The 20,378-nt window shown below is 47.9% G+C and overlaps 2 protein-coding genes across 7 annotated transcripts in view; one reads left to right on the forward strand and one right to left on the reverse strand.

Annotated features, from left to right (window-relative positions):
* The window catches only part of FAM163B (family with sequence similarity 163 member B), a 48,544-nt gene extending 40,553 nt beyond the window's left edge, over positions 1-7,991 (forward strand). For both annotated transcript variants that reach the window (XM_050926077.1, XM_050926078.1), the window contains exons 2-3: positions 4,367-4,482; positions 5,262-7,991. In XM_050926077.1, the coding sequence (XP_050782034.1) occupies positions 4,390-4,482; positions 5,262-5,654 (486 nt within the window). In that variant the 5' untranslated portion in view covers positions 4,367-4,389 and the 3' untranslated portion in view covers positions 5,655-7,991. The remainder of the gene's footprint in view (positions 1-4,366; positions 4,483-5,261) is intronic.
* A 760-nt stretch (positions 7,992-8,751) lies between these two features.
* Positions 8,752-20,378, reverse strand: part of ADAMTSL2 (ADAMTS like 2) — a 56,545-nt gene continuing 44,918 nt past the window's right edge. For all 5 annotated transcript variants that reach the window (XM_050926073.1, XM_050926074.1, XM_050926075.1 and 2 more), the window contains 4 exons: positions 15,404-15,574; positions 14,746-14,922; positions 11,909-12,053; positions 8,752-9,604 (listed from right to left, as the gene is read on the reverse strand). In XM_050926073.1, the coding sequence (XP_050782030.1) occupies positions 9,486-9,604; positions 11,909-12,053; positions 14,746-14,922; positions 15,404-15,574 (612 nt within the window). In that variant the 3' untranslated portion in view covers positions 8,752-9,485. The remainder of the gene's footprint in view (positions 9,605-11,908; positions 12,054-14,745; positions 14,923-15,403; positions 15,575-20,378) is intronic.

The following is a 20,378-nucleotide window of genomic DNA, read 5'->3' on the forward strand; positions in this document are numbered from 1 at the left end:
CTGCACCTTCCACCCCCAGAAGATGGTCTTCTAAAAGATATTCCCTCATCCACCTAGGCTCTCATGGAACAGAACTGACAGGTTGCATTTCTTGTCCCTGGAGTTTTCTCTCTCTCTCCCTGTTGCTTTGAGAGAGAGGAAGGGAATCAGGAGCAGCGTTCCTCATCACCCAAACGGAGGAAACACTGAGCCCCTGTTCCGTGACCATTCTGCTCACCCTAGTTTCCAAGTCATCTTACAAGGGACACTTTGCGGGAGGCTAGTGAGTAGCCTAGTGGAAGAAATGGATGTTCCTGACCTGCTCTCACCTGGTGCTGCACTCACAAGATTGTGCTATGTGTATAAAGCATGACCTGGTAGCTTAGAGCTCAGGCACTTGCTCAGTATTTTACCGTCTCATTATGCCAGCCCTAAACCATTGCAGGACGCAGATACCTTCACACAGCGAGAGCGCGAGGGAGCAAATCATCATTAGAAAGGATTTGTGTGGAAACTTTTTGAAAAAAACCAACCACACACCAACGAGCGAGGGAAAAAAGAGTGGTCAAAGGAAACTGGTGATATACTGATGTCAGGCAAATATGCAGGCAGGTGCCAGGCCCAGGCAAAGTTACAGTCTTTCCAGTATTCAAAATGCAATCCATCATTGCCATGGCACCAAGGCCTGGCTTGGCAAAAACAGTTCCAAAGAGCTTTGAACAAGATGTTCATTTTCACCAGAGCAAACTAGGAAATGGCCCGGGGCGGGGGCAGCTTGCGTCTCCCCACCCCCAGCCTGGGACACCACGTCTTGGCATCATTTCTTGAGGCAAAGCTGCTCCCTAGAATGGGTGTTTGAATCCATCCCCAGGCCTGAAACAACGTGGTATTGGAATCTGGACTCTCTGGCATTGGTAAATGTTCTCCTCTAATGCTATATGGAGAGAGAGAGAGAGAGAGAGAGAGAGTGTGTGTGTGTGTGTGTGTGTGTGTGTGTGTGTGTGTGTGTGTGTGTGTGTCCGTCCCCTCTACTCATACAAAGGTAAACATTTATATTATATGAACAGCACATGGGCATGCATGCACGCACATTTCTGCATTGTTCATACAAAGGCATGAGTAACATAATTTAATGCATCTATTTTTGCAAACTGAAGCTCTGCAAATGAACGGGGCTATTCCTCAGTTCGTCATAGGAGAACATTTAGTAGTTCCAGTTATTCCAAATTAAAATCCACATTATTTTCATAAGGAAAATAGATCACAGGCTCAAAGGCAAACTGACACGATTCAAATTCTTTACTGTATAAAGCTCTTCCGCTCTCTCTATAACTGAAGCTACAAATCTTAGCACAAGCGAGAGCCTGTCACTGTGATGGGTACACAGGACAGAATGTGACTTGTCTATGATGTCCTGCTGAGACCACATCAGTCTAATTACAAGGCAGAAGGTTTTTTTTGTTTTTTTGTTTTTTCCTTCCCATGAGTCCCATCTTCTGGGATGTTGAAGAGCCCTCATTGATATTTGAAAGTGTGCCGCACCCTGCAGGATCAGGGCCTTTCTTTGAGGGCTTGGACAAGGGTGATTCTCAAAAATATATCCCCCTTTTGTATAATATAAATATAATTATATTATACATTATGCAACTATGGTTCGTCACCACCATTGCCGGCTCAGCTGCTCCACCATATAGAGCAGAGGTTGTGATGGTATCAGCGGACAAGCATGACTCAGCCTAGCTATGACCTGTAACTGCTGGAAAGCCAGCCGTTCCTTGGCTGTCCTCTTGCAGGTGCCATTCATTTGGCTCCATAAATGAAGGCCATGTGGTTGTCTTCTCCCCTGGGCCACCAAGCCAACCCATTGACGCATTAACTTTCTCATGTGCTTCACGATGCCCTGCATCAGCTTGACTTACTTTCCTGCCAGTGTGTTTTACACTCCCTAGTGAAACAACCCAGTCCTGTAACCCTTCGTCAGCCAAGCAGTGCCGCTGAAGTCACGCGCACTACGTGTGAGTAAGAGTTTGCAGAATTGGCTCCTGGATCAGGGCACAGCTGCCTTTGGCATTTTTCTCTGTCACACTCAAGATGCTTATGGGGCTCCTCTGTTTTGTGTTATCTGCTGGGCGATGCTTTATTGCAAGGTTGAGACGTGGTTTGTTAGAGTCTTCCTTGGGGCTTCGCAAAGCTTCATAATTTGCAATGGCACCCCCTCCCCTCCCAGTTATTAGTGCAAGTTATCAAGGATTGGATGTATAATCATTATTTTGTTTTATTAATACACCAGCTCATCTGTAAAGCAGAGCCGCCCCATCCCTGCCGAGAGTGGGGGAGGGCAGCATGAGGCCAGCCAGTTTCAGCGGTGTTACTGAGCATGCTCACTACAAGCCCAGCAGGAAATCTGGAGGGGCACATGACCCCCCCCCCAATGCATTGCCTCTATGTAACGGTCAACAATGTACTTCCCCGTGTTAGGCTAGACTGTGCAACGGTTACACTGATGCATCCTTGAGTAGGCCTGTTGAAATTAACAGTGAGCCAGCTCTTTTTGTGGGCCATAATTCATGAGGGGCCACTTTTAAAACACCTTAGACTTAGAGGACAATTAAAATAGATTAGCCTGGACCAAATCCTCCATGAACCTGAAATATATTTTATGCTTCCTTTGCAAATGAGGTGCATACTCTGCTGAAACGGAGTGAGGCAAATACAAAGGCCCTGCATTTTGTTCAGCAGAACCACATGAACGGGGAGCTTCCAATGTGTGTCTAGTGAGTTTTATATTGTAAGACACCGCAAGAAAGTCTCTGATCTGCACAACCATCAATGGCATCACTGAGCACAGGCTTTTGCTCGTTGTCTCATTATACGATTTTTTTATATGGAGTTAACCAGCCCAGAAACTCATTAAAATTTTCCCTAGACTCCAAGTCATAGACATTTTTTTTCCTACCTGTTGGCTGCCGGGACACACATTAAATCTTACATCTACTGTGTGGTTACTTTTTCCATCCTCCCTTCATACATCTGCCAGGTGGCACTTGGCTGGACTCAGGGTGATGGGTGATACCAGCTCCATCATGTTCAGCCTGCTAGCTGCTGCCAAGACAACATCACAGTGAAACAAGCAGATATGCACAGATTGGTTCCAGATGGATTTTACAGGCCTTTGTTTGACATCAGGAAAAGCAGCCTGCAGGCCTGCCCCACAACCCTGATAATGGGCCTGATCCTGAGGCCCACCCACCCACCAACCCCAGAGAAGTCAAGTGGCCAAATCTTGCAGTTCCATTAACTTAGCTGGGTGTTTTGCTGGAGGAAAGACTTCAGGATTTGCTCTACAGAGCTGTGTGTACTTAAGGGACAGCAGGATTAAGCCTGGTGTGTGTACTGTCAGTCAGCCAGAACAGAAATAAGCAGTGGGCCATGCACTTCTTTGTTAGTATGCCTTCCTCCCACGCGCATGGACAGCAGACACCAGCCAAAAAACCAGCTGGCTGCACAAAAGTGGACAAAGTGGAAGATTCATCACAGCCATGCTGGCGATCCCTTGCTAGCTTGAATCGCCAGTCAGCGCAGGCATGGTCAGTGGCTTGATGGGCTTGTGTCAAAGACGCACGCACAGGAAACTGTACAGAACTTGGTCTAGAGGCTTCAGATGGCGCCGTTCTCTCTGCTGGCATTTGAATTTGTTATTGCAGGAAATCTAGGTGCTTCATCCCTTTACACCGGGCTGGGTTAAGATAATCAGCGGCCACAGGCACAGGAGACATGTTGCTCCCCTGTAGCCCGTCCCCATGGGGCTGCAGCTCAGAGACCCCTTGGCCAAAAGCACAGCCCTGCTCCATGGCCACTCACACACCACCTGGCTCACAAAGCCAGAGGTCACATGAGCCATAGTTCAAGGGGCTTGCCTCTGGCCTGTAGGTCAGGGGAACAGAGCCCAGTCTCCCCTCCCACACGTGAGCCTTGCCTTGATGGCACCTGCTCCAGGAAGTTCTAGCTGTCACCACTCCTGCTTGCTGCAGTCCCTAGTGGCCCAGCATCCACATGGTTAAAAAAAAAACTAGCAAATTCAGTATTAAGCAGCCGCAGCATGGGCAGACTGGGCAACGCTCGCGAGGCGAATGGCCACTACTCAACCTGCCCCACTAGCACAGAGTGGGGTGGTGCTGAATGTTGGGCTCCTGCCCCAAAGAAGGGTATAACCCATCAGAGCTGGGTTTTCAGTCGGGCTTAGCTCCCTGCATGCCCCTGGGGCCCAGTGTGTGCTGGTAGGTGCTGAGCTGCCCTTCTCCCCCTGTTTTTTGCTTGGCTGCAGTAAAAATTTGTATGAGGCTACTGCCCATTTACCCTGTGTTTGAACGCCTGTTCTGTCTTCCAGGTTGTTAATGGAGAAGAGGTCGAATGACAGCCGGGACCGTGGTCATCACAGGTGGAATATTAGCGACTGTCATTTTGCTTTGCATTATAGCAGTTCTCTGCTATTGTAGGCTTCAGGTACGCCTCACGGGGTTGCACGTCAGCCCATGCTTCTTTGTTTCAGCGTGACAGAGACTAGTTGGTCCAAGGGCATCTGAAAAGTGAGGGGTGGGAGAAGGGAAATGAGATCGAAGGGGCTTTTGGTGAGAGGGGACAGGAACTGCTTCTGAAGGGGGAAATGGAGACAAGTTCATTCCTGATGAACTCCAGTCACTGAAGTGTTTGGAGCGACATAAGGTGCAGCACCTGTGCGGGTGCCCTTGCAAAACTATGACCCATGAACACAGACAGGTCCCTGCTCCAGGGAGCTGACGGGCTAAGCACAGCAGGAATGAATGTGGGTTGAAGTGTTTATTGGCCCTTGTGAGTCAGGCTCTCAGCCCTTTAAGTTCTGACCCTTCACTAAATTGGCTCAGACTTTATGTCGTGGTGGGGGGAGAGTTTCTGAGGCGGATGGAGCCTGGTGCTGGGAAGTCCTCTTCAGCCCTCTCTGGTCCCACCCTTGAAGATTGTGCCCTACAGCGCAGTCAGTAGTGTTTTATCCAGAATACAGAGTGAGACATGGGGCCTGGGACTGAACAACCCTGAACTTTGGGAATGTCCAAAAGCCCAACTCAAATCCAGCACAGGACGTTGCAAATGGCCCATCTTTTTCTCATAGGTTGAACCAAAGCTGCCCTGAAAATGTTGGTAGGTTCCAAATCCATGTGCAAATCCATTACTGTTTAGAGTGACACGGCTGTAGGCACAAGTCCCTTTTAAGTAATCGATGGTTTCCTGTTTCCTTGGCTTTTCAGTATTATTGCTGCAAGAAGGAGGAATCTGAAGAGGATGAGGAGGAGCCAGATTTTGCCGTTCATTCCCACATCCCTCCGCTTCACAGCAACCGCAATGTAGTGCTGACCAATGGGCCTTCGCTCTACACCTCCTCCTCCTCACCCTTCAGCAACCAGCACTCCCAGTGCAGGACTGTCTACCCAACTTGTACCCACTATGAGCCACCCACCTTCTTTCTGCAGCAACCGGATGAGATCCACAATGGAGGCGACCGGGTCAGCTACAAGACCATCAGCCAGGAAGATATTGAACTGCCGGTGAACGTGACCAGCCTGCAAGCTCTGAACCCCAACCGGCTGTCAGCCATGCGAGAAGCTTTCTCGCGCAGTCGGAGCATAAGCACCGACGTCTGAGTGGCTGAAGCCCCATGCAAGTGGGCTGCCCAGCAAATGACCCCTCAGCGTGAGGCTTTTTCTATGCCGTTGTGGCTTTTAACAGCGGTGAAACTTTTAAAATCCATGGAAGTGTTTTAAAATGATGAATATATTTATACATTAGATAGGCATATAAATATATTAAATCTCTAGGTAAATGGTAAGCAAAAATTACCAGAGAGAGAGATGGTTGCAGAGGTTGCAGCCTGTATGTGGTAGGTTTTCTAGCGCTGTACATTGAAAATGTTTTCTTTTTATACTGAGGAGATTTTGATATTGTGCATCCTTTCCTGCACCTAAAAAGGCCCCTCCATACCCATCATCGACAATTGCTATGGGGTAGTTTGCAATCTTAAAGGCAGGTTTCCTGCAATGGCTCACAAAGCGGACGAGCACTGCACAGGTAAATAGGACCGACAGCCTCTCTTTGTGGATGAAACTCACCCCCCACACAGGACCTGCCACCAGGTCTCTGCACCACTGATGGCCTCAAAGCAGGACCAACTGGGATTTTGTTATGCAGAGTCTTGTGCAGTCTCTCTCTGGATAGGGGAGAATTTCATAGATCAGCTTAATTTATTGGTCAGTAAATCCTAACAGTTTTCCATGAGCTTTCTAGGAAACAGACGTTCTCTGTCTCCCTCTTTGCTGAAGGGAAGTGCCTTGAGGTTAAGGATGCACAACTATTGTAAAGTCTCTTCCTTCAGTGGAGGTCTCCAGAGCTGAAATGTGTCAGGCATCTGGAATCTATGGAAAGTATTTTTTTAAATAGCACATGCAAGAACTTTCAGGTTTTTATGTAATGGGAGAACAGTGCACTGAGCAGTTTGGGTTTTGCAAATATTACCAAAAAACCCCAGCAATGCCACACGCTCTTTCTAAACTAGGGAAATGAGGGCTAAACAAAAATAAAGAGGACATTTTATTTTTTCCATCTGGAAATTTGTCACATTTTAGACTCAGAACAAAGCAACGGTCACATTCTCAACTACAAGTCACTGACAGGCACTCAGCTACCTAGGATTACTAATTTGCAGCAGTAGCCAAGGCCACGTATGGCCCAGAACAGGGCTGCTGTGCAGTCATTAATGGCCAGGGAATGGCCTCGATTAGCTGTTTTCCCATTCCCTTCTCCTTATGGGGCTTTGCACAGGGATTGCTCTGGAAGAGGCTTTGTCTGAGTTGTCAAGGTCATGCTCACTGCAAAAAGTAAAAATGCACCATTGATTTCCTTTGTTTTGATAACAGTTCAAACCCTTCCAGATTGTTGGAATGCTAGCAGCCAGAGACCTAGACCCCTCAGCAGGTCTATAGCCTGGTTTACTTACTTTAACGTGAGGAGGAGGTGAACTGCTGCCTGCGTGCACTGAAATTAGGCTCAGGCTTCTAATTTCTGAATGCTGCAAATCCATAATCACCAAATTCTCTGGAAACTTTAGAGGGCAGTTGACTGCTATTCTGATGTAGTAAGGCACTTCCCTGGCTAAAGCACAACAGGGATTATTTTCTTCATTTAAATAACAAACCATCTACAATTTCTTTAGCAGAAGAAGTAACCAGCAGTGACAGAAGCTTATCGAAAGGTCCTTTGCAACTCACTTTCTCAAGGCTTGTTTTTCTGGTGCATACAATTTGTTCTGTGAACCGTCTCCTTTGTAATGGCACTGTACATGAGTCAGGCTAACAGCATTGCTCTGTAATTGCAGAACGACTCGTTCAGCTGCAGAGCATGGACTGGCTGCAACTAGACTCTGATGATCTCGGCACCGTGCTCTGGTTCAGATTTCTTCATTACAGACATGCTCTCGGCGAGGAAAGCGGTTGTTTATAACCACTGTATGCAGCTGAACTGGAAATGATACTTTTGACCCTGAGCTTTTTTTAATTCCGTGGGAGACCTTCTAAAGTACTCGTCATTCTTTACGACTTAATAGCTTAGACCATCTTGGGTTTTTTTGTCTTGGTTTGTAACAAGTTAAATATGCTGGATTTATTCCTTACTGAGCTCCCTACCTGGGGACGCATTGCTGTAAATGTGTTCATTGGGAATGTTCCGTCTTCTAAGTGATCTGATGTAACTGTGGCTGCTTCTACAGGTCTCTTCCATTGTGCGAGTCTTATCTGAGTTTGTTTCAGTTGCATTTACCCTTTGGATTCTTTGCATTTCCAGTAGCTGTTCTTATATGTCATCTTTCCTCTTTTTTTCCAGTAGATCTTTGAAACTAAGCAAGCAATGTCATCTGTTTCACTAACCTTCACATGGTGAACTGTTGTACAAGACTTCTGGACTCACTGAGGAAAAAAAAAAGCAAATAAAAAAAAATAAAGGACTCTTTGCCATGATTTGAGGCTCAGCTTTCTTTTATTGGCGGCGTTTGGAATCACGTTGCCTTGTGTTAATCCTGTTGTCTCCTAGAGGAGGGGTTTTTCCAGACGTGCTCAGGATTGGCCCCCTCTGCTCCCTGTCAATGTCAGTGGGAATCTCCACCATTGATGGCAATGGAAGCAAAGTGAAGCCAACATGCAGCTATTTTGGAAACCCTCCCCTCTTCCTGTAGCTTAGCAAACATTTCTCTTTGCAAATTTATGGCTGGCAAGTGGTGACAGAAGGCCATTCATAAAATCATGCCCTTCATTTATTCAATGAGTTAGGTACAAAGTACTGCCCCAGTCCTGGAAGGTGCACCATGGAGGCAACTTATCCACAGAGTCATATGATTATTACTTACTAGTTGTATTTACCATAATGTCTAGAGGCCCCAGTCATGGCATGATGCTGTGTGAACAGAGTCCCTGCCCTGAAGAGCTTACATCCCATTGACTTCACTAGGTCTCCTCCTGTAGTAAAGTAAGTGATGCTTGGTTGCAGGATTAGGCCCTACGCTTACAGTGACGCCTATCCAATACCTCTTCATCAGCGCCAATATCCAGGGACAGACACGCTAAAAATTCAAGAATAAAACTAGATACCACCATAAATATGACAATTTTATTAAAATATACATATGATTACAAATCAATGATTATAGGGATAAAGTTCACTGTTTGCAAACAAATATATTAAAAAGAGCACGTCTTTTTTGTGATATAAAGTGCAGTTATGTTTCATTATTATATACAATATGTCAGCAATATGATTTTTATAAGGCCTATGAAACTAAAGTTTGATTATAATATAAAATTCTCTGAAAAAGTATACACCTACATATTACAAAAGGCTTTGGCTTGCGCTCATTTAGGAAATGAAATTCAGCTCCCAAACAAAGGAAATTAAGGCTAGAAAGCAGGTCTGTGGGATGAATTAGAAAACAGGTTATAGGAGCTTCTGCTAAGGCAAACATAATGGTGCTTTAATTTCACATGATTGACACCTTGACATTCTCAATTTGAAACTCGTGCAGAAAACAAAGAACAGACCTTTTAAAACAAGTGACTGTTTGGAATTAAGAGTGAATCAAATATACAAGATTCTATGTACAGCTTTTGATAATCACATGCTACCAATGTACAGTAGTAACGAAGCTTTCACGTCAGCTTCGAAACAAAATGTTGGTGCCATTTCCCTCCGCTATGAGGAATCAGAATATCAGTTGTGCAGTGGTGGAAGAAAACATCCTTACCCCAAGTTTGCGGCACATTTAAAGCTTAATAATGCCGGTACGATGAGCTATCGGTAAGTGGTTACGTCAAACCTGGGAGCATCACCCTGGTGTATGTTACTTCTCCTGCCAAATGCTGGATGCTCAAAATGAGTCTACCCTTAATTCCTTCCGTCTCCCAAGTGCTGCAGTAATTAGTCTAATCTCTCCACTAGGAGTGGGGAGCCCTGCAGGACCTGCAGCAGGCTTTGCTGTAATACCAGTGGCTGCAGAGATTCACTTTGATTGCCAAAGCACAGTTCGTTCCAGCTTGGTCCTGACAGCTGTCATCTAGAGAAGAGAAACACATATTGGCACTCATATGAGTGAGGTCAGAAGGGAACAGTATGAAAAAAGTTACAGTCTGTTATTAGCTCATTTCTTCCCACGCTATTTAACTCCTTGCCTCTGCAACCAAGACCCCACCACGTCTGGTGCTGTACAGACACATAACATAAGGCCAGTAATGTACGTGTCATAATACACATTTGAAATGATCAGGAGTGCAGCAGGATGATGGTAAAAAATCAGCATGAGACCAGCTTAACGGCGGGAGGAGGCCCGATCCAGTTCCATCCGGGCGGAGCAGACATTCGCTCCCAATAAAGGGGATTGTGAGGAAGCTTGGAGCAGGTGGGAGAGTGGACAAATGAATGGGAAACCTTCCTCCCACAATGAGGCTGCTGAGCGGAGCCAGGACCCATCACTCAGACGGCTGGAAGGACTTGCTGGTGCACAAGCATCCCACCTAATTGCTGGGTTTTTTAGCAATACTTTGCCCCCACCAAACCCCTTGCAAGCACCTTGCAAACCTCACAACGGCGAGCAGGCATCACTTTCCCTGGGTGACAGATGGGGGAGCTGGGTTACCAGAGGTGACACGGCAAGGCCATGGCAGAATCAGGCACAGAACTCAATATGACTCCTAGGTTTGTGCTTTAGCTGCAGGACTATTCTAATTCCCAAATCCTATTAGTGCATTAGAACTAAATGCTCACTAACACTCATGGTTTCTTTGAACCACCAGACTGCACTCAGATAATGAGATGGTTACAAATCCCCCAGTACATTAGGAGACCAAACTCATGGAAATAATGGCACAGCTGAAACTTACTCGAAGGTTAGTGGGAATTCACAGAGACGCATGCTACCAGAGTTAGCTTGTGCACAGTTAGCTTTTGGCTTCAGGCCGCAGTTTTATTCCTTTGAGAGACACCCCTTAACTTAACATGGCCGTCTGCAGGAATAGCATGTGTGAGGCCAACTTAGCCGGACACTAATGGGCACCCGACACCATTACGCATTTGCTGGGCTGAATGCAGATTTTTTTTCAGTTGGAAAAAATACAATATATTAATACTCCTCATATATAGCTTGGACTTCTGATGTAACTGATCAATCTCTATAAAACACCCCTGCTACAAAAAATTGAAACTGGTATTTAACCAATAAACCCCAGAATAACACTGGAAAGGGTGACTCAGTTTGTGTTGACCTCACCCCTTTCCCCATGCAGTTTGTTTATAAAGGGGCTGGCTCTGCATCCTAGCTTGTATTGAAGGGCTTGTCTACAGGGAGCAGTAATGGAGTCTACGGGGGGAGGAGTTCTAAAGTGTGATTGATTTCTAAAGTGTGCTAATGTGTTATGCATTAATTGGTCCATGTAGACCCTGCTGGCGTGCACTGAATGTGACCCAGTGCACTTTAATGTAGTGTGGTTTGAAACAGTACTATGTGTATATAGAAACAGAAACCCCCGAAACCTCCAATTATTGCTAGGCAAGTACACTCAAAAATAGCTAAAACAACCCCCAAAATTTAAATTAATAAATCCAGAAAAGCCCTGTAAACAGCATCATTCATCAGTAAATTTCAAATCACTTTACAAAGTCTGTATCATTATCCACATTTTAAAGGTAAGGAAACTGAGGCACAGAGCATTGCTGTGACTTGCCCAACACCACCGAGTGCAGAGCCAAGAATAGAACCCAAGTGACCTGGGTCCCAGTCCTGTGCTCTGTCCAAAAATCCAGACTGCCTCTGCTGCAGCTTATTGCACAGTAGCTAGTGTTCCTCATGAATAAGGATACATGCATAGGTCCTAAATCACTGTACAAACAATACACATACATTGCCACTGAAAAGCAGCCATCTCTGGGGTGAAGGGCAGCTACGAGGCATATAACAAGTGCCCCGAACACTGTGTAACAATGAAGGGAAGTAACGTGTTGGCCAGATTTCTGCTGTTATGAAAAATGCCACAGGAGTGGCGTGGAAGGTGCTCAGCACCTCGGAAGATCAATGCACCTGAGAAGTAGGAGTGTGAAAATGGCTTATTCCAGTTTAGCTTTAAGCCTCTTCCCACGCAATATAAGTGAACCAATACAAGCCAATCCTATAGTAGACTGTGTCCCCACAGAGGTTATACCAGTATAACAATACCTGTGTAACCATATTGGTTTAGGCTGTATAAATGGTTAAAAACTTTCCCATGCAGACAAGGCCTTAGTCTAGCTCCTGTTCCTTACTGGCTTGCATTGAAAACACAGCCCCAAACCCTGTCTTGGCAAGACAATCTGGATTCTTTCTCCTCACCTGGTGGCTCAGTGGGGCAGGGCTGCAGGTCACAGGTTTGTTTACCAACAGGCTTCACAAGCGGGTCACAGCCACGAACAATATCTGTGCCCTGGTAGCACTTCACATCTCGCATTCTCACACCAACGCCGCAGGTTTTGGTGCACTGAGGAACAGAGTGAAACAGAGATATTGTTGGCAGAGGCAGCAGGCCTCCAAGGCCTGTGCACTGAAAACCTCCATAAGAAACTGACGAGCCTTGTTTTTGGGGTGCACAGCGACTCACTGCTCCCCTTTCAGAAAGAATCAAGTAACCCCATCCTAGTGCAACAGTTTTCTTTTGAATCAAATCTTTGGTGGCTGTGAAACCAAGCCAAAAACCTGCCCGACTTCCCTCAGCACAGCACAGCCATCCCCCCGCCGGGCACCACCCACATCCCACGTCTGCAGCATCTAGGCCTTGCTTTGACTCTCTGCATGGGGGCGGGTTTCACTCCTGGGGCTGATGTAGCCAAGGGGAGCAGCACAGCACGCTGGGCGACACCCAGCCCCAACCTCCCAGTCCCCTCAGTTTTTGGGCTGCCAGATGAAACAGGGCCTGTGGCTCGTGGGCCTTGTTCAGATGTGGCAAAGCCAACACCACCTTGAGTACGGCCTGTTTCTGTTTACTGAAGGTTGGATGCATTGTCACGCTGGAATTGCAGTGGAAGCTGCTGTGTTGATTCCAGACCATACCAATGACTGGTTTTAAAAAGTAAACTCAACAAGCTGTCTGGCTCTCTGAAGGAACGGGCTGTCCTATAATGACAGGGACCTGTGACTAGTGATTTGCCTTTGAAGCACCACGCACAGCTATTGTGCTGTGTAAATAATGATACCAACAAACACAACTTGCGAGGCAGGACAGACGCTCATCTGCAGCAGCTGGGCCAGGAACCCCTACAGCCAGACCCAGCTTTTGGGATCTGGATTCTGGCCACCAACTGCAGAACACGAGTTGCCCTACAGCTGCCCCTGACACGAGATCGAAGCCAGAGTCCGGTCCAGTGTTGAGTTTTCACGTGGTTAGGGAGCTGACTTGTTACACGATTTCCTGGGATATATGTAGGGATTTCATACATGTCATGCCCGAGAAATAGCCCCAGTGACTGGTTCACCCTCATTCACCACAAGACAGGCTGTAGCAGGGCAAAGCATCTCAGCAGTGACCCCTACCAATGTGCTTCAACCCTGCCCTGCAGGGACCATCTTATGCACGAGTGGTCAGCTCCTCCTCCATGCACCATTCAGGCCGTGCTCTCTCTTTGCAGAGAGGTGAGGGGGGATTCATACTAGCAGTAGCGACATGGGGACACAGATGGCGCCCCACTGGGAACTGCCCCAAAACTATCAACAAAGAGACAAGGTGGGTGAGATCATATATTTTATTGGACCAACATCCATTGGTGGAAATTGGTCCCTTTCCTTGTGAAGCTCGAAAGCTCGTTCCTTCCTCCAAGAGAAGTTGGTCCAATTAGAGATATTACCTCACCCACCTTCTCTCTCTCATCTCCTGGGACCAGCATCATTGCAATAACGCTGCAAGCAAAACCAGCAATGCTTTCCCCAATACCACACAGGGAAATCTTTGCCTATTCCACTGACCCATCGGCAGAGTGCACATCGGGAAGTGTTTTCTTGCTCTGAGTGCCATGTGCTGACCCCAATTCTCCCAGCCCCACTCTCTGCCAATATCTCCCCTGTCCCTTTTACAGCTCCTCCCTCTGTTCCATTACACAATTACTACAGCTGCCCCTGCAGACTAAGCCAGACTCCTACAAGCGATTGCAAAAATAAAATAACCCAAACCCAAACACTTCTTTTCATTGCTGTTCGCCAAAAGCACAGCAAGGACTGATTACATCCTGGCAGGACCTGCACTCCGCCCCGAGCTGCTAAGACAGCAAAAGGCTGCCTTGGCACCAGTAGCCGCCTCCTAATCAGCTCTTGGCAATCGCGCCACGCCTCTCTGGCTGAGCCATCGCAGGCCGTGCCATGTGAGCTAAACTGGAACCATTCATTTTGTGCGCCGTCTTCCTAAGGTGTTCAGGCTTCGCCATGCCAGACATAGCAGGGAAAGGATCTGGCTCTTTTGTAGTGGGGGTAGGGCTGGGAGAGGGAGGGGCACGTTTTCCAAGGATGGCTGTGTTGATGAGCAGGTGTCACTCATTCACAGCGCACATATTCAAACAGTCTTGCAAAGGAATGGGACTCCCCCTGCCCCCGCATCTTTAGCGAAAGGGTGGATGTAGCACCCATGAACGGCCCTAGATTGACCACCCCGGAGACTGGTGTCCTATGAACATAACAGGCATGTGATGAACCCCACTGAGCCGTCAGCAGAGTGAGCATTTGAAAATGTTTTATAGCTCCAGAAAGAGCAGTTTCCACATGCTCTGCACAGGAAGAGCCACATGATTGCCTCTTCCGCCGGGTGAGGTAAGCCACTGGGGTCTGCTGAGGGTTCCTGCCAGAGCGCCCATCAGCAATGAGGTTACTGAACGCTTGGCTACTGCTTCCCAGCAGCAAAGCGCAGGGTGCTTTACAAAAGTGCACAAGTGCCATTGTCCTCATTTTACTGACAGGGAAACTGAGGCACAGAATGAGGAAATAACCTGTCTAAGCTAACACAGCAGAGACAGGAACAAAACCCACGTCTCTTGGCTCATAATCTGGTGCCCTATCCACTGCACTCTCCTACTTCTCACCAGGATGCTGCTGCCTCCCATCCATTAGTCCCCTGCTCTAATCAGATCCCCGGCTGCCCCAGAATACACCCTAGACCTCAGCAATTCCAGTTCCTACTGGCTGCACCTTACCTCAGACCAGGGAGTCGTGTACCACTTGAAACAAGGCCGCTCAAAGCAGGTGGTTTCTTCTATGGGTTTCTTGGTGACATCACAGTCGGTGGGGTTCCGTGTTTTGATTTTCCCGTTGACGATCTCCAGGCACAGCACTATCCTCTTCTTCACCCCCCGGCCGCACGTGGTGTTGCACTGCCAAGGACAGAAGCCAGACAGAGAGAGACCAAAATGAAGCATTGGAGCAACGTCCAATGTAGTGTGACCTCAGGTAGAAGAGCCTGGAGCTCAGTGCGCTCCCAGCCTGGGCTCACTCCTGGCCTCCAAGTGAATGATTTCTCCTAGTGCTGCTCCACAGGCATATTCCCCACAGCTGAGAGGAAAACACACCCACTGCCAGCACCAAAGGGGAGCAGGGGGTGGAATCACACCAGTGACCTCCCAAAGTCCTAGCAATGAGGCCATTTGGGGCACTTGAGAGCTCTAGCATTATCCCCACTTGGGGAGCCTGAGGCCAAGACAGGAGACATGCTTCATAGCAGGCCAAAGTGGGGAACAGACCCAGGAGTCAAGACCCTTTCAGCACCCTCCCTCCTGAGGCTCGTTCCCTCATATAGATGGGACGGCCGCACCCGTCGGTTGGAACAGGCACTCCTCGAGGTGGGGTGGCTCTTACCCGTTCCCAGTCCTGTGCCAGCCAATGGGAAGGACAGTTCTTGTCCCCACAGGGGTGGATAGCAAGCGGCTTGGTCTCCAGGTTGCACTGGGACTCTGGCACCACACGGCCATCGCTGGTTTTACAGTACACGTGCCTGATCATCCTCCCCTGCCCGCAGCTGCCACTGCACTGAAACAAAAAGAGCAGAGAGGTGCTGGTGAGTAATGGGTGGGTACAAATACCCCACATTCCTGGGAGCAGCCCCGCTCCTCCCTGATACCTTCTTCAAACACAAGACCGTCATCTCGACGGGGCCACAGCAGAGTGGGTGGGATTCCTGTGTGTCTCAATCTGACCTCAGATGTGAGTCCCTTGGGGCGGGGACCGTGTGTGTACATTTTTGACGGGGCAAAATCAGCTGCCTTATGGGCAGCTCTTAACAAATGGAATGAGTTACCCCAGGCTAACCAGGAACTGACCCAACCCTGGAATTTTACTAAGCCTGGCAAAGAGCCACAGTCTTCATTCCCCCGGTGCATTCTGAACGTCAATGACCCTTTAAGGTGTCTCAAGTTGGGCACCCAAAAAAAAAAAAAAACCTCACAAAATCTTGGCCAAAGAGTTTAGGTGACTTGCCCCCAGTCACAGAGAGCTGGTCCAGAGTCCCAGCCCAGAGCCTTAACCACAAGACCACCCTTCCTTATGAAACCAATCCCTTGCATTGCTTGCTGGTGATCTCAGCCAAGAAACAATGTATGCCCCTGAGTTAGAGGCCCCCCAAATATTATGGTGGTAGCCATTTATTTTTAAAACGTAAGGACACTGATGGCATATGACCATGACGGGCTGGACCCTGCCACCCATGCGCACTGAGCAGCACAAAATAGGACTAGTCAGGAATATGGCACACAATGAGGGATGTGGCTGCCAATGCATCCCTGGGAAATGGAGTTTGGTCACCCCTAAACTCAAGTCTCACTGGCAGGGGAGAGGATATAAGGGGAATATAGAAAGCCAAGTGTTTTACCTGCATTAGAGGAAACAGGTGGCAGCTTTCAAAGAGACCATGAAAAATAAGGTAAATGGTTATAAATATATCCCCTGCATTTAAATAAAAGGAACCCCACACAGGTATTGTCTTGAGCTATATTTTAAACACCGAGAGTTCCCACCTGCTTTTGTTGCGGTTCCTTAAGGAGATGCGCTACATCTCACAGTGAAGCCGTCGCCATGGAGACCACTTATTTTTAGACAATGCCAATGAATCAAAATCTGTATAAAAATAGCTCGGGAACAAGGTCCATGTGACACAACCACACAGCACCTTTTTTCATTAAGAATATTTTTTTCTGGGGGCTAGGGTGGAGGGTTGTTTTGAAAGGTAAGAACTTTGGCCATGTCAAGCAAAGATTATACCCAGAGGTGATTGAGCCAGGGATAAGACATCCCGTCACCTTCATGTAGCAGATGGAAAATGCTAAAGTCCTCTCACAGTCAAGTCACAGGGAATTTTGCCTGAGGAAGAACTGAGCAGGGATTTCAGGATCAGATCCACCTGCACAGGGAGACCTTTGTGCTGCAGCTGGGAAAACAAGGGTGTGATCCTTAGAGATGCTCTTTAACCTGAACCCTGCATCAAAACACTCCTAAACCAAGAGGAAGTTTGGTGCTGGATCCAGATCTGAATCAGAACTTTGCAGCAGGACCGCCTACAATGTTAACGATGGGCTTCACTTGTGCACGGAGGCGGCAGTGCACCCCTCACTTAACTGGAAAAATCACATCAAAGCTATGGAAAGGTCTGGGGAGAGATAAAGCAAAAACAGGCACAATGAGCCTCGAATCTGTGGATCAAATTTTCACCTAGCTACAAGCCACGCTCCAAGTTTGCACATCCACTTTTGCACACCCAACTGATTGTAAACTCAAAAGAGGGCCATGATTTTCTGCCCTTGTACACTGGAGATTCCTGCACCCCAGGGCTTGTGTGCTGGGGAGGTCTCATTTGTCACGAGAGATCTCCCAACTAAGAGCCTCACCAATGTAAGACTGAGCAGAGGAAGATATGTTGGCTGCCAGGTGGTCAGAGGTGATATGTCTGTGTCACTTAAATAGTCACCGTACTGCCCCTGGATCTATTGATTAAGCAAGCAAGCCACTTCCCTTAAATGATCATTGATCTACGAGTTGTAAGACACCCAGAAGCTCTCAATGATTGGAATGAAAAACCTGGTCTATTGCTTTATCTCTCTCACATTCCACATCATTTCAGCTATGTTCACCACATCACTTCCTCTGGTCAGTCTCACAAACAGAGCAGCCTTGGTGTAGGTAGTGACACACTCATTTTCCACTCACGCCGAGCAAGAGAACAGTCTAAAGTAACAGCAGCAAAGATGCTCCTCTCCTTCCAAAACCCTCTCTAGTGAATTCCTCTTTTACTTCGGAGTTGAAGCGGAACCTAAACAATAAATCTGAGCTCGGAGCTTGACAGGTTCTCACTCACTCAGATACGACTGAGACAGAGAGAGGGTGAGAACACAGCTAGCTCGGCTAAATACAACAGACCAAACCATGTAAGATAAACACTGCTCACCACTGCTCTTAAAGGGCAATCATTCTAGGGAGAAAGAACTGGAGATTATTACTACAAAAGCATCTCTCTGTCACTTGACCACCTGATTGAATAGTACCAGGGTTAATATTACCCCCCAAAAAATGTACGGATGGGACTGAAAATGGTGAATTCTCTTTCTTTGCTGATATCTGTAAGCCCTTTGATTGACCTCCACTGTGAGCTAGTTTTTGGTCAGAAGAATGAGGCCACTTCACTGCCACTTGTGCGAATGCATGTTCACATAAAATTTCACATCTGGAGCATCTGCACTGCCATCTGCAAAGGACTGAGTGGGTTTCAGAGTCAACTAACTGGAGAGCAGAAACTGCACCAGGTGACTTGGGTACCAGCCAATCACATAGGGTGAACAGATTATTGTGAGCAACCCATAGGCTGAAATAGGTTTGCCCAAACTGAACCATGATAAATAACACACACCTGTTCATCTCCCAGGGCTGAGTTCTGCTCTCAGTTACACAGGTCGATGGGAGGGCCCTTGTGGAACAGAGGTTAGAATTTGGACCAAAGTCTGCAAAGTTTGCAAAGAAAGGAGGCTGGCATCACTGCATAATCGTTTGCCTGGCTCTTGTCTGCTGCACATTCAGGGAAGGGAGGAGGCCAAAGGAAAGGCAGGATGAAGCGAAGGCCCCATATTCATCGTCAAGGGGTTTCCATGACAAAAATCACTCGGATCGGCTGCTGCAGGGGTTTGGTTTTCATGTGCGGTTTGCTAGTTTTGTACGTTTGAGCCGGCAGAGGAAAAAAAAAATCTTGTGTGGTGACTGCTCGTCCTTCCAGCTTTGGCACATCTCAGGGGCAGGCGAAACCGTCTGCCATCCACCACCACCCAAGGAAGTGCTGTGAGGAATAGCCTGGCTGCACACTCTCCCCCTTCCCTTGGCGGACCCTGCCCCCTCAAGGAGAGAGTCTGCACAAGAGCCACATAAAGGGCTCATAAATTCCTTTGTTTTTTGGAACAGAGCCGCTCAGCTGTTTATTCAAGCAAGACACTGCGGGACAGGGAGATGGATAGAGCTTTCCACCCACCCCACAGTGGCTCTGAGCCCACTGGCTGCCTCTCATCCTCTGAACAGCAGCCGATAACAGCAGGTGTCAGTGTAGTTGCAGTTAGTGGGAAGTGTTGTAAATTAAGGGCCTGAACAGACCTGGAAATCATTCAGCCACATGGACCTAACAAAGGCAGGAAGAGGCTGGGAATGTGGGCCAGTCTGTTGGCCTTGGGACCTGCACTTCTACACAGGGCTCCTGGGCTCTCTCCTTCCAGACCAGGAGGGCCCAAGGGCAAAACAAATCACTTGTGGATTGCAAAATTTGAGCTGGCAGCTTTTCCTCCCCCAAGCCCAGGACTGTGATGACAGGCGTAATCACCTCCCTTCACACACTCCATCTCCCTTTAATGGACTGGCTCACCGGAGGTGGTGCGAGAACTCTGCAGCCAGTATTTTGCTCATGCTGGAGATGAGGGTGTTACTGGAAGCCTGCAAGTCTCTGCCAAGGCCAGATCTCCAAACTATAACAAGTTCAATATAATCCCCAGACAGTGGGAAGCCGTGTGCCAGGTCAGCTTAACTGAGAGTTTTCAGGTGGCAAGAATATTTGATGCCGCCCCACTAATTCACAGACCCTGACACAAAAGGAGCATTTGGGTTTCGGAGCGCTCGCCTTTTTCCTCTGCTAATGCTGTAGACGCTGCTTCTCGGCGCCCAAGAAGTTTATTGCCTTGATTCACGACTGTCTTGCTGCACGGGACACGACTATATTTGGAGCTGCATCACTCCAATAATTTCAATGTGTGCTACCAAATGGGGAGGGACTGTTCTCCTCAGGCTCGCTGCTGCTGTCCATGCCCTTAACACACTGTGCGTGTCCCCACCGCTCCCCTTCCCTCTCTCTTGGGGCACGCTGGGCTAGGAGGAGCACTTCAAAGGAAAGGATGCTCAGCCACTGGGTGGAGAGGTTTGGATCATGCCCCTTACAAGTGACTCCTCCGTCACCAATGGCTTCGGAATGCTTGTCCCCTGCCCTTCCCAGCCGGAAGGGTGGCAGCAGGAGACGCATTCCCAGGGCTGAGTGCCTTACCATCCTCATGACACTAATCCTCCCAGCACGCTGGTGAGGAAAGTATGACACTGGCAGTGTATTACTGCTCAGAGGCAGCATAGTCTAGTGGTTAGAGGAGAGGATTTGGACTCAGGAAACCAGGGCTTTTGTTCTGCTTTGGTCACAGCACATCACTTTGCCACCATGTACCTCAGGTCCCTCATCTGTAAAATGTAGCTAATGATGCCTGAGCCCTTGCAAAGTGCTTTGGGGCCCTAGATGACAAGTGCAAAGTATTACTAAGGCATCCGACTG

The sequence above is a fragment of the Gopherus flavomarginatus genome, chromosome 17 (genome assembly GCF_025201925.1).
Source record: "Gopherus flavomarginatus isolate rGopFla2 chromosome 17, rGopFla2.mat.asm, whole genome shotgun sequence".
Classification (NCBI taxonomy): domain Eukaryota; kingdom Metazoa; phylum Chordata; order Testudines; family Testudinidae; genus Gopherus; species Gopherus flavomarginatus.